The 14,625-nt window shown below is 33.0% G+C and overlaps 1 protein-coding gene across 12 annotated transcripts in view; it reads right to left on the bottom strand.

The window, feature by feature from the left end:
- The window catches only part of ATRNL1 (attractin like 1), a 515,292-nt gene that overhangs the window by 381,879 nt on the left and 118,788 nt on the right, over positions 1 to 14,625 (bottom strand). For all 12 annotated transcript variants that reach the window (XM_085319057.1, XM_085319058.1, XM_085319066.1 and 9 more), the window contains 2 exons: positions 10,087 to 10,219; positions 8,389 to 8,570 (listed from right to left, as the gene is read on the bottom strand). In XM_085319057.1, coding sequence (XP_085175183.1) covers positions 8,389 to 8,570; positions 10,087 to 10,219 — 315 coding nt within the window. The remainder of the gene's footprint in view (positions 1 to 8,388; positions 8,571 to 10,086; positions 10,220 to 14,625) is intronic.

Below are 14,625 nucleotides of genomic sequence, written 5' to 3'. Positions count from 1 at the left end.
AGAGTAAAGGAAGGGAGCACTTGCTGTCTCTAATGAAGGTGTAAGACTTCCTTGACGCAGTGTGCTCTGTAACACTCTAACTTACAGGAAAAAACAACAGGCAATCTGGTTCAACTTGGGAATTTATCTACCTTTACTCCTTTAGAAACCAAAGCAGTAATACAGACATTCCATCTTACAGCTGCCAGTACTAAGAAACTTGGTAAAAATCATGGTCATTTGGTTGTAACAAAGCACTATAGGGCATGCAGAGCAAAAATACACATTGCTATTCAGAATGATTTCAGTCCCACAGAGAGCTAGCATACAAGTAGATGTACCTTCAGAAGTTACACACTCATGAACAAACAATTCAAAGACAGACCAGTGACCTTCAGTGGTATATGTATACTTTCCATTGATACAATACGTAGAGCCAACAGGAAAATATTACTCATGTTCCATTAATATCAAGCTCTACAGCTCTTCCTTTATTATGGAAAAATAAGATAGGTAGTATCAACAATTTCTTTGTTGAATTATAAAACAAAAAATGATTTCAATTTCAACCGAGATTATTTTCTAGCTAGCAGAAGTTTGTTTTGTAAAGTGTTTTCTTGAATATCAAAAAAAGCTTCCTAATAATTGGAAAGATTCAGTAATTAAAATAACAGTATTCCATATTTTTATACAGTAGCTATCACAACACTTCTTTATTTGATATCTTCACCTGCCTAATACTTGACAATGACTGCTATTAATAAATAATAGGAAAGCTTCCATTTTCCATAGACAACACACTAACCATTTGCTTTGAATTATAATGTGCATCTTTTAACCAAGATTCACAACCATATCTGGGGAATGATCCTCCATTTATGTCTCTAAAATATGTAACTTTAAAATACCATTATCATTTTAAACAATGATTTACCATTATTTTGGACATCAACACTGAACATTTGTTCTGTTGTTGTAAAAACAGTAATAAATGCTATACTTCATCACATCCTGATACATCCACAGAAAGTTTCCAAAACAAATGATAGCCTTGTGACTATATAATACAGATAATTATTCTTCAGAGGCTTTAGAAATGATTTCAATTACATTACGGATCTCAACATGAAATGGAATAGTTTATAAAATTTTGCCTTAATTTTTTTTCATGTGGAAAAAGGAAAAGATAGGGAGGAAGCAAAGGCCCATGCAAACAAATATGAATTGTAACTTCTTCTTCTATTTTTATACAATATGTATAGGCCAGAATTTCTTTAAAAGTGCTCACAGAATACAAGACCTTATACTTCTGGCTTTCCAATTTGAGACAATCTTTTCCAGAATACAGTCACTCACCATGTTCTGAAAAATAATACCTGCTTTCAAATGTTTCAGTGGAGAATTTTTTAAAAAATAAAGCTGCAACATATACATATGAAAATCCTGGTTATACAACTCATATTAAAATAATATCAACAACTATCAAGCTTTCTCCAATAGTATTCCAGGGAGTAGTCTCAGTTGAAAAATAAGAAGGAAGAAGAAAAAGAAAGATTAGAAAACATGCAGAAACTATGAAAGTAAAAATTTACAATGAAACAAAACAATACACAGCAGGTGCTCTCATCTGACTTAAGAAAGTTTGTAACGGGCCTTATAAAATATTAACCTCGCACTGGACCAATGTAGTCAAGTATGTCTTAAGAGCTATTCCATAGCTTTATTCTGTCCACTACATGATCTAAGATTTTGAACCATTTTTTAGACTATGTTTCTCCTCTCATCTATTTCTTTCTAGGCCAGTATTTAAAACATAGAGCTAGTCTTAGAAAGCTGAGGCTTGAAATCCAGCTGGTCAAGGTTGTGCCATTTTAATAGCATAATCTTTTATACCACTGATAACAAGGTGTCAAAAACCCTTCTAAGTGAGAAATCAAACTTGATGGTAAGTTAGAGAAGATCTAGGAATTATTAAAATTAAAGACAAATTGCTGGGAAGGCTTTATTTTCATGTGACAGAAGATCAAAATGATGCATGCTAACAGAAGGTCTCCTGTCATTCTGTATGCAGTTAGGTCTGCAGTCCTACTTGGCTAAAAAATTTTCCTTATATTCAAATATTACAGGAATTTAATAAACACTGATGGCCAATAACTTCAAAAAGGTGCCCTTGTCTTATTCTACACCATCAAATTTTAATTTTCTTTTAAGTAGTAATAATTATCTTTTAAGTAGTGTAATTATGGACTGTGTTTGGAGAGGAAGACTGTGTAACCTTAGCCGAAAAGCTGATACTTGGTGTTAATTCCAATATTTATTCACGGAAAATTTAAGTTAGGCTAAGTTACTCGGAGATCTACAAGGAATATTATCATTTATCATCACAAGACATTTTTCAGACAATACTGATGCCTCATCACAAATTTAATGAGGATTGAATAATTTGCAGATGAGTGAAGTGAGCAAGTTTACCTTTACTGAATAGCCAATTGCTATCGAAGCTCATAATTCTCTTGTTTGAAAACCATGTAAATTACTGAAGACTCAGATACCTCTTTCAGAAATTTATCCCCATATTTGTTTAAATTCCTTTCATTTTCAGATTTTAAATAGCTCTATATGTGTATACTGCATACTTCTGACTCATTTTCTGATGTGTTTGTCACAATAGTATCTTACTACCGAACTCCAATGAACTTTTCAAGAACCATTTAAACATCATAATTTCTAGAAAATAGCTATTTCTGGAGAAAACATATAACTGAATCTTAAAAATCTTTAGTCCCTGAGTGTTTACACTCCAACATCATTCATAGTTTTATAGGAGGATGCTTTCAGATAGTTTGTTCCTTTTCTGCATCATTATCAGCTTTCTAAAAAATAAAAATAAAACAAAATAAAAAACATAACATAGTTATATGAAGAGTCATTTATAGCCATCCATTTCAGTTACTGCCTCACAGCTTGGCTGATTCTATGCATTGATTCTAATTGTGCTAGATTTTTGTGATACATTTATCCAGTGAATGATACATTATAAGCAAGGGAAGGCAAGCTTCATTGTATGAGTGAGGCATATCTTTTAGATTCAGTGATGAAATCCAAATGTAACTACTAGTGGAGGTGATGCATTAGGTCCTAACAACAGTTAATTCTCCAACTGCTTTCATATTTTCCTGCTGTGGAGTTGGTTATAAAAAGCTATGTAAAATTGGGCAAATAGAGGTAACTATTTTCAACCACAGAAAAGAATAATAATAATTATTCCTGTGAAGTTTCAGTTTAAATATCCTTGAACTTTCCTCTTCATTGAAGACAATCTTCTGGAAATTCAGGTTCTATTCTCTGGCATTCAAAGTGAGTTGAGTCCCACTTCCTGAAGGTAGGAAAATGGTTAAGTAGCTGAAATACAGTAGTAAAGTGAGACTGTGAGAAACTGTAGTAAAGARACTAATCCAGAAAAAATGAGATGTCAGCTTCACAACCACCAAACATGAGAACATTAGATAAAAATGTCAAAACTAAACTTTTGACATTAAAATGTTCGGTCCTCTGGGAATACTTTGAGCTGACATCGGAGAATGGTATTGTGCAAAACTCGCTAATTAACTACAACTATTACTAAAGAATGCTTAATTCTGAAAACAGTGAGTTAAAGGAAAAGTTGCAAGCAGTTTATATAATCACACACATTGTTCAAATTTTTTCTTATCTTTGTTTATGCTTACTACAACAAAATTAGATCTTCTCAGGGTTTACTGCATCATGGCAAGGAAATTTTTATTTGGAGTTAAACTCAACAGCTGCGAGCAAGCTCTCAAGAGAAGTAATTGCATTTTTAAATGAGTATACACAACGTTTTAATATTAGTAGGAACTATCAATTAATCTTATATTGCAAAAACTATTAATTAACCTTCTATTGCTGCTGTTTTATCCTACATTGCCGAAATCCCCACTTTCATAATATTTTGCTTACTTGGTCAAAGAAAAAGTGTCAACCTTCTTTTTGCCTTGGAATGGGAAGGCAATCTATCCATTGTATTTGCTTTCACATTCCCTTAACAAATTTAATGTATTTTCAATGAAAAATACAAATTAGTCATTAAATTATTGGTCATAATTTTAGAGCACATATCCAAATTCAACAGTGCCTCAACTGTGCACCACAAATGTCTTCATTTAATCCCTTTTTTAGTACCAAATGAACCATTTCTTCATCTTTTTAAAAGGAGACATTCTATTGATTCCCAAYTTAGTACTGGAAATATGAGAAAATATTGATACACAATAAATTTTGAAGGGCCTACAAAGACAGCAGCCACCTTCACCTCCCAAATCATTCCAAATCATAATTTTTTTTTATTCAAAATCTGATGAAGAAATGGTCCTAAACTTGCCCCAGAATAAGGGGTTTGTATATTAAGAAATGATCTACAAAGTCCCACGTTGTTTGTATGAACAGTAAAAACTTTCTAAGTTCTTCTAGGTTGTAGTATGTATTAATACTATTTTAATAGTCTGTAACATACACAGCAGTAGTCAAAGATTTTTCAGTACAATATCAAATAAAGTGGAGATAAAAATAGACCCATATTCTTATTTCCAAATGTTACTCCGACATACCGACTAATCCTAAAAGCTTTTCTTTCATGGAGCAAAAGTTTTAAAATCTTTTTCCTATTAATCACAGAAATCAAACTCGAGCATAGATATTTCAGATTAAGGCATAGTTTTCACCTCACAGCTTCTCTGACTACATTTGTGAACTCCACAACACTACCTGGAACAAAAACAAGCCATCTAAAATGAAATCTCACCCGCTAAATCATTATGATTGCAGTTTGAGAGGAAAAGGTAGACAAAGGAAAATCAAGCAAAATTTCAGAGAGCCTATGTGACACTTGATTACACATTTAGGCTGTCTCATAAATAAAACTGGACAGAAGAATAGGAATGAAAGAGAAATTTTTTTCCTTAACTAACTGAAAAAACAGTATAGATCATAGCAACGTTTCATTAGAGATTCTGATAACCACGTGATCATTTAATCCAAGACATACCTTTAAAACGCATACATTTGTCTACCATTGTATAAACTGTATGTGGAATATCTCAAATTTGTATCATCACACTGGCTCAGGACATATTTCATTTATAAAGACATGCTAAGCAGGATGTAATCTTGTAGAAATTCTAAGCCTTGAAATACAACACAAGTCTAGCTTCCAAATACTAAAAATCTATTTCTCATCTATATCTCAAGCCAGTCGGGTATCTGTCATATCAATACTCTATCAGGAGTTATTAGATCTGAGGATCACCTGTGAGGTATTTTAACAGGGATCAGGATAAATAAATAAATAAAAGTAAATAATTAGATAAATTATTGCCATTTTTGATTTTATCTGTTTCAATAACACTTTAAAGGTTATCTCATGTCAAAAAGTTGACAGATAGAATGTATTCCGAAGTTGCAGAAAATACAATATCAGAAGAGATTTTCTGACATGTAAGGATTACTTTTCTCTCTCTTTTATTAGCAATTGATAAAAAAATATATGTGCTTCTATTGAAAATAAATAATTTTGCTCTGTCCAAGAACTATGTTTACTGAAAAAAATCCTTAGTGTCTAATATATATTTGCACATCTTTCTCGAAAAGGTAAGACAGTATATTTTGATTCACAGCATATGTCCTTATATTTTGCATTCAATATTAGTGTACCACAAAGGCAATTGTGAACTGCCATTTTCTTTTTAGCCATCTCAATTCATTTAAAATATAACATAAAAACTTTGCAAATCATCTACTAGCTTGATGTAAATTTTAATTATTACTCATAATTGTCTTCTATTATACACTGAATGTAAAGCTAAGCTACTTAAAAATTAGTTTTATTATATAATCAAGGAAAGCTCCATGTTCTAAAACCAAAATATACTCTTTAAAATGTTGTTTACTAATATAAACTGATTGCTTGTAATAGATTTTTATTCTATTAAGACATGTTGTCTGTGTGGACATTGTGGGGTTTGGTTATCTTTTGAACATGCATACTTTTCAGGGACATGTATTAGTGATGTGGGTAGGATTTCCAGTAGTTTAAACGGAGCACTTAACTGCTCAAACACTGAAGCTGACCACCCATGAACAGGTAACTGTAACATTGTGCAGTTAACAAATTAATATAGATAATATTCCTAAAGAATCTCCTGATGACAGCTGTACTTACCAGAGGCATTTAAGAGATTTTAACCCTCTCCCACTATTATCATAAAGTGATGATTAGCTGCCAACTTACTCCTGTGCTGCAGTGGTGGGAATCTCCATAGTTCTCGTGCAGGTACACGCGCACATGCACACACCCTTTATCTCTGACCTTTGATCTCATACACCACGTGTATAGGAAACTATGTATTTTTGCAGAGTAGAGAAGTATGTATTTCCAGTATCTCCCTATCCTCAAGTTGTTGATGGTCTGTGTCAAATGAAGCAACACAGAAGCAGAAACCCTTCATGTGGCAAGGGGCTGCCAGAGGCTTAGCTTTCTGCAGTGAAATTATAGCCACCTCCACAACTGCTCTCTTTCACACTCTGTGAACTTCAGTTCATATATTGCTACTGACTGCACTTAAACCAGAACACAAAGTGATGTTGTAATCTGAACATCAAAAGATCCTGCAAGCCACCAGTTTAGAAAGGTCTCAAGTACATCCCTCAACAGAGCACATCACAATAATCTAATTCCAAGTAGCTAAGACTCAAACAGGCAAAACACAGAAACCACACTTAAGAGGTACAGAGAGATAAATTCTGTCTCATATTGATTTAAGCATTCAGTAGCAGAAATGGGGGGTGGAAGGAGAACCCTAAGATCCACTATTAATTTCTACATAAGGAACAAGAAATATTAATAACAGGAGTTGATGTAATTCAAAGAAAGTTATTTTGTGCACATCCTCCACCTGACTGAAAGTTTTTTTAATTCATGGCCTCTAGCTAACAGACATCCATTCATAGTAGAAATGAACTGTATCTATTTTATACATATAGAGACATACTTACACATATATATATATGCAAACACACATACATATGTACCTGTAGGTAGACATTCTGCTGAACCACAAATAACATCAAATAAATAGAAAAGCCTGTAGTGGAAATTGAAGAGCGTTCAAATGGAAAAGTTTTCTGAGGCTCCAAAAGGCTTTAAGTTTCTTCAAATCAGTTCCTATCCTATCCAAATCAGCTCCTATCTACTCACAAGACACTGTAGCTGCAACAAATAACATGCCATTGTCAATCACTCAATGACAGTAGAAAGACCTAACAATTGCAGTATGGATATGTTGCTATCAGTCATAAAGCACCATTACTACTGCAGTATAATAATCAGCCTTGAAATTAGGAGAAGTTTTCTTTAGGATATCAGATACAACTTTACCGTACCTGTCATATTTTTAATAACTTCCCCCAAATGTGGTAGTGTGAAGCATCTATTTCACTAGTGATAAAAACTTAAGTTGCAATTTTAAGATGACAGTCCTTGCCACTTCTACAGATTTTGATCTGTTATATTAATGACAATAGTCTTCACCCCTTTTCAGGCAAGTGAGTTTAGCCCTCCTTTTCTTTTTTTTCTTTCTTTTTTTAATTTTTTTTAATCCACAAATCATACCACTAATAGCAAGGTTCACATCTCTCATTTTTAGCTATTACCAAATACCAAAGAGAAGAAAATGCATTTCTCTTACATAGCTGCAACTTCAACAGAAGTTCCTTCTGAAAACTCAGAGTAAATACACTTCTTAAAAAAAAAATAAAAATAAAATAAAATAAAATTGGCCACATCATGAGACTTTTCCATTTTAAAATGAGCAATTTAAAACAGAAAGGAAGGTCATATCATGTCATATAAGGAGTTAATTCAATTTTCTGCAAATTAGCCAAGTTCACCACCCAAAAACAATCCTGCGAGCAGTTTAACATACACTGATATGAAAGGAAGGAAATTTTTCTTCATTACAGTGAATATTATTTTGGCTTGTTTTCATTTCTGCTGTAACAGTGTGCTGAAAAAGCACTGACATTTCCAAAATCAGTGTTCCAGACATTCTCTTGTTTTCTCACTTGAAAGTAAAATGTAAACAGTAACCTGTATTACCTGTACTAGTTAAATCAGTAGGGAGAAACATTCGAGAATTGCTGCTTTATTAGCCTTATATGGGAGGTTTCTGTAATATCCTACACATCACTGATATCACAGATATTTGGCAGCACACTGTATTTTTAAGTCTTTATAAAGGTATTCATTTTCCCCTGTCTCTCTGGACAAATCCTTAAAACATATTCCTCATAGAAAATTTAATTCACACGAGCATGAATTACAGTTATTAAGATTACCTGAAGTGTATACTTCTGTATTTCATCCAGAACAAATTCCACTTCTTTTGAGGTTGTTAATGAAGCAAGATTCCCACTTAAATTGTAGCAATATAGTTTGGCATTGTCATAGCTTTCACGACTAGAATTTATGCGGAGGCAGGCATCTCCAATATGACTCCATCCTTCCCCACAGAGATGAGCTAGTGTAAAAAGTACATGATTAAAACTAATATTGAAAAAAAATTACAAACTTAAAGGAGAGTTTGAATTTCATCTTTTTCAGATAATAATTCAAAAAATATCCCAATATGCAATTTCCCTTTTCATATCACATAAAAATTCTAAAACACCAAGTAATACAACTTTGAATGATTTAATTACAGCAAAAGTGTTTTATGAAAAGAAACTTGCAACAACTTATGACATATTTCAATAAGGCATATGTTAAGTTTCAGGGTAATATTACACTATTTCTGCTATTCATACTTGAGCAGAACTAAACATTAGAGGCTAGATTATGCATATAATTAATGGAGATTTAGTTTTCAGCTCTGTAATAGGGAATATCTCTATTTCAATGTCCTAGGTAAATAAATGTCTCCGATGTCCTAGGGAAATAAAGAAATAACCTTACCTAAACATTACCTAAATTTCAAAAATTTTGAAACAAAATTCCTAGAATTAAAATAACAAATATCTCTTATCTTTGCTTTATCATATGCTACTCTATCTCTAAACATAATCAGTATGATAGGAAATTCTGATAACTCAACATTTTAGGAAACATTTCCTCTTCAAAATACTTCAGCATCAGTCAGATGCAGATAACTATTAAAAACAGACTAAATAATTCATAGTAGTTATTATAGTTAATCTCTACATAGATTACACAAATGCTATTTAAAACTGCATAAAATAAACTTATTAAAACTATTTGATGAATAATTTCTGCAAATATTTTTTCATGGAAACTATTTGTAGACTTCTTGTCACAGGTAGCTGCTGTCATAAAGTCAATCCTGTTCATTAACTTCAGTTAAGACGAGAAGATCAGATGGGGCAGTTCTGATATATAACCACATATATGTAGTTATGAATATGAATTACAGAAAAATATGATTTCAAATATTAACATCTTCTGAAAATATTTTATACCAGCATTTTAATATTCAGTGCTTTAATGCTATTAATAACATCAGCAATCTAGAAATCAGTCCTTGGGCCCTCTCTGCACAGCAAATTCAGGTACAACTACTTCAATGGAAGACAAAACCCAAGCTAACAAAAACAACAATACCAGTGATTATAGAGCAGTAAAGGATTCGGAATGGCAATTCAGCTCTTTACTTAGTTACCCCCTAAAGGCTAGAACTCATCACTAGCTTGGGCAGAGGTACATGCCATCATGCCTCCATTACAGTATGACTTCTCCTAACAAGATAAAGCTAGCAGAGCTAGACCAATTAGTGCTGTAATTACACCTTTGTTCACCCTACTCAGGAGGGGAGAGTTAGCATATGCAAAAGGAATCTCGTCTTCTAGTTGAATGAATGTTATTTGGCAACAGTGGAGCAGCTTTATCTACTCTGACAACAATTATATATATATATATATATACATATATATATATATGTATGTATGTATATGTATATATATATATATATAAAAAAAAAAAAAAAAAGCATAGAAGCAGAGTCCCCATTCCAAAGCCCTTACCAGGTAACGCCTGGCATTCTTGCTGCCGCTGATCCCACTGGCAGTTCAGGTGTAGTGAGCAGCTTTTACAGCTGGTCAATTTATTGCAGATCTGTTCATTTCTCACATGACATTTGGTGTAGTTTTTAACTGACTATGAAAACAAAACAGACAGAACAGCATATTTTATGTCAAACTGCCAACAAACCGTAAGTCAGAATTGAAATACACATTTCCCCTAGAAAATCAGAGCCCTCTAGAAGTTAAGTCTAATTTAAGGTCCTTGTCTAGGGAACCCTTCTAGTTGGTGGAGAGTAACAAATGCATCTCCCACTTGTCTTAGACTTTGGCTAGCTCTGTATGTGACAAATAGCACTTTGAATATGCCACTTCTCCCTACTGAGCATAGGAAGAGCCCAAACAACGAAACTAAATCTCTKTTTCTTAGATAGTTCAAAGATATGCTCTCAACAAAGTATTTCATTCTCCAGTTATCTGTAGGTTAATCAAATAAAACAATCAAAAAGATTATAAAGACAGAACAAGATACAGGTGTAAAATAACTACACTTCATTGACAGAAGGTGCAAGACTATGAACTATATTGTTTCACGTGAGTTAAGTTAAACAAGCAAAAACTGGAGTTATAGACAAGCGATTATAAAACACAAGAAATATTATTTCAGGATTTGTTAAAACTTCCAGTCATTTTATCCTAAAAGTTTTAAATACATACTTGTGTATAAGATACTTGGTATAAAAGGCACAAGATCTACAGGGTACTGTTTTGGCAAGTTGTGACATAAAGCCAAGTGTAACAGTATTACCTTGGAACATCAGTGTATAAGAAGAGCAGTAAATACTGAAGGAATTTATCTGATTCTTTTCTGAAAAACTAAATATTGCTTTATAAGTTAGGCATTTTGAGAACTTTTTTTCCCCTGAGTAGTACTTTTAAGGTGACACCTAATTACTGATATCCAAAATATGAATCAATTCATCTGTTTATCCACTAGACTATCTCAGCTAATTTCACTTGCAGGTAATAACTAAAAATAAGTCCTAATTCAAAGATCATTATTCTCACCACACAACACAAACTCTTATATAAACATACTTCCACAGCAGACTCCCAAACAATACCCACATAAGACCACACACAATGGTGGTCAAGTTTCTCCTAGTCAGACTCAAACTAGACAATCTAGGCAAAATGAAAGATCTTATTTCCTCTTCCTTAGGAGATAAATAAATTTTATAATAAAAGAATATATGAGAACGCATAATACATTTAATTTACAGGAGTTACACTTGTGGCTGCTTACCAAAGCATTTTATTAAGAGTCCCTATTCCCTTAAATAGGGAGGCCAGTCCAGCTATCCAAGGTTAATTAAGCAGAGATTACATTTGCATAGTGGGCACATAAACRTAACACCAAAGGGCAGAAATACAGCTGCCTCACACTTAGGTAAGTTCTGACTCGTCTATTAGCTCACCCCATATATTTGGGCTGGTTATTACAGGCATGCCAAGCAGCAAACAAATATATTTCTTTTGGAACAGAAAATCAATGTGCTGGGATGGTTCGCTTTGATAAAATTCAGAGTTAATCAACCCATCGGTGGCAGTGGCATCAAGATATATAACAGCCTTAAAACATGTCCAAGTTTGCAGGTACCTAAAAGTTTTGCATAAATGCATGAATCTGTCAAATGTCAATTTCTGATTATAAGCAATTACATATATATTTTCTGCCAAAAAATACGTTTTGTCAATTTATTTAAATTACTAATATTTCTTCAGATTTCAATTATGTAACTAGAGACATCCATCCCATAAGTTAAAACCATACAACTGCCAAAGAATACTACAAATATTTTCTCTCCCTAATAAAAAAAGATATTCATGCTGAGGAGCTAAAAAGGATTGCATCATTGTATAGTTTACTTGACAATTTTATTTCCTTTTTTTCCTAACACATATTGTCTTCTGGAATACTATAAAGCATATTTAAAGTGGCAATATGTTAATAAGTTAATGCAGTTCTTGGTACCGGAATTTTGATGATAGTGCATCAACCTACTGCAGTCAAGAGGGGAAACAACCAATCTCTTTTTATGTAGGATTTCTTCTTTTTTTTTTGAAGTCCTGAAATAATGTAATTGTTAAAATGATTTTTTTAATCTCACACAGGACCAGCTTCATTACCATTGGAGAACATGACTGTTTAGGGGCCAGTTTGGTGCCTTTATTGGACCAGATGCCTGTCAGTGAGCACATTATGAAAGGTACCCACTATTTTTCTGGTCTATAAGAGAGGCTACTGTAAAATAAAGAGAAACAAAGAAGCTGCTCTAACAGAAGGCATCTATGCAACTGTATGAAACAGAGCCAAAGGAAATGTTGTAAAGTAGTAAGATGTCTATCTAGACAATAAATACATGCAAACCGTAATGCATACAAAACCCCTGGCACAGACCCACATTGAGTTTCACTCAGTCGTAACGGTTATTCACAAAACTGCCCGAGATGCTTTACAATGAATTTTAGATTACAAGTAAGCACCATCTGTTCATTTTCAACACCTCAAATAATACTCCTTGTTAACACATCATTACCTCAATGTCAAAATCCTTAAGCATTCTGATTGTTTTGAAAATGATTTATTGCATGGTAATATTACATACAGACTGCAGTTCTCTAACTCAGCCAAGATATTTGTTCTATTAACCTCTAATCATAAAGCTTGTTGTGCAAATGTTATTAGACGTTTAAAATAAAATTTAAAGTACTAGTGGCTACTCTATAAAAATCTTTTCTGTTGTATTCCCTTATTCCCAGTTTATTTCTCTTAAATCCAATTTAAACATTGCTTCCCTGAAAATTTCATTAGTTCAATGTAAATGTGAATCCAACAGGTAACTCACATTAACACAACATTAAGGTTATAACTTGAGCTACCAAACCCCATGAAATTCTGAACTATGACAGCCCATCTGTTACTGAAGTATTGTATTGCTGCAGGGTACTTAGTGTTTACACACAAAAATATGAATAAATCATGTTACATATAAAGTTTCCTACTTACATCTCATTACTTGGATTTTTCAGTTCTGATCCTGATATGGTGTATACAGGCAGACTTATGAACTTCAGTGATTTTCTATGTATCCATTGTAGAATGGAAGAATTTTTACCTTACAATTTCAGAAATTAGTATTAAATGACATACCTTACTCTCCTCCTTCTAGATTTTTCTGGATAACACTAAAATCTTACGTGGTTTGTCAAATTTATTTTTCTAATAGATTATCTAATACATCTTCCTCTATTTCTCTGAAGCTACTGCAAATCTTACTACTAGGTATTTCTTAGGATTAATTTTCCTTTTTTATCACGGTAATTTCAATCCTATTTATAATTCCTTCTACTACATTAAAAAGTATTTCTCCTTGATTATTCTTTGAATTCCACAACTGTAGGCAGATTGCTATTATTACTATTGGTATGGTTGCAACATTTAAGGATTCCCATCATGAAACAGGATGCTATCTTTCTGGAAGCCATGCAAACACATTACAAAAAGACAATGATTCCTTTCTTTAAGTCATTGTTAAAAGTATAATTTAAAGGTAGAATTACACCTTGGAGTATCCTCTGGTACCCTCTATTTCTCAACAAGATGCTCAACAAGATGCTCTTTATCATATCCTTCATGGATTCTACAAGGTTTAGTTTATGTTGCCATGCTTAGATATAAAATAATTTAAAATCACATCGCAATTTGTGCTTAAGTAAATTACATCAACTGGGGTTTTACTGTATTGTATGTGCAGAGAGTGACACATGAGAAATTCAGAGAATTCTACTGGAAATACAACTGTGGGTTTGCCACAGTTATAGATGGAACATGTAGCCACTTGCATCCATAAAACATCAATACTTTAAAAATTCAATCTAGATCAGATGCAAGAGTGCCTCAGCTATGTCTCTTCCATCACCATCTCCCATCTGCTCTACTTGAAAAATGTCACACAGCCTGTACGCTGACCAGAAAAGAATTACATGCATGTGCTACCCGCCTGGTGTTCTTGATCCCAATCAGTTAGGTGCTTTCAGTTTCTTCAGCGTCCTTTATGTTGTTGCTCTGTTACAGTAAAAGAGTAGCTTTTTAACAAGCCTAACAATGTGAGGATCCAGAATAGAAGCTGAAATGTTATAAGGAAAGAGAGTTTTCCTATATTTCCCAAGGACTGTTACAGTTTTGAAAAGTTTTTCTCTCAAAATCAATAGTGAAATTTAACATTACATTACTGCATATACTACTTTAAAAAAYTGTTAAGTAATACGGAAATAAGTAGCATTTCAAATGAAATTATTTTATTTGAAAACTTCTGGTGCAGGCAGTTAAAATAAAATGAAAGATTATAGACCAAAATAGCTAGACAACCAATGGAGCATATCATTACAGCTACCCTATCTGCAGTGAGTGCTTCAATTTATACTAGAGAGCATTAAGACAAGAAAGAAATCAGAGAAGGAAGCTTTCTTGCTAATTGC

The sequence above is a fragment of the Rhea americana genome, unplaced genomic scaffold (genome assembly GCF_003343005.1).
Source record: "Rhea americana isolate MKP2758 unplaced genomic scaffold, rheAme1 scaffold_57, whole genome shotgun sequence".
NCBI lineage: Eukaryota > Metazoa > Chordata > Aves > Rheiformes > Rheidae > Rhea > Rhea americana.
This window is presented reverse-complemented; position numbering and strand designations above follow the sequence as displayed.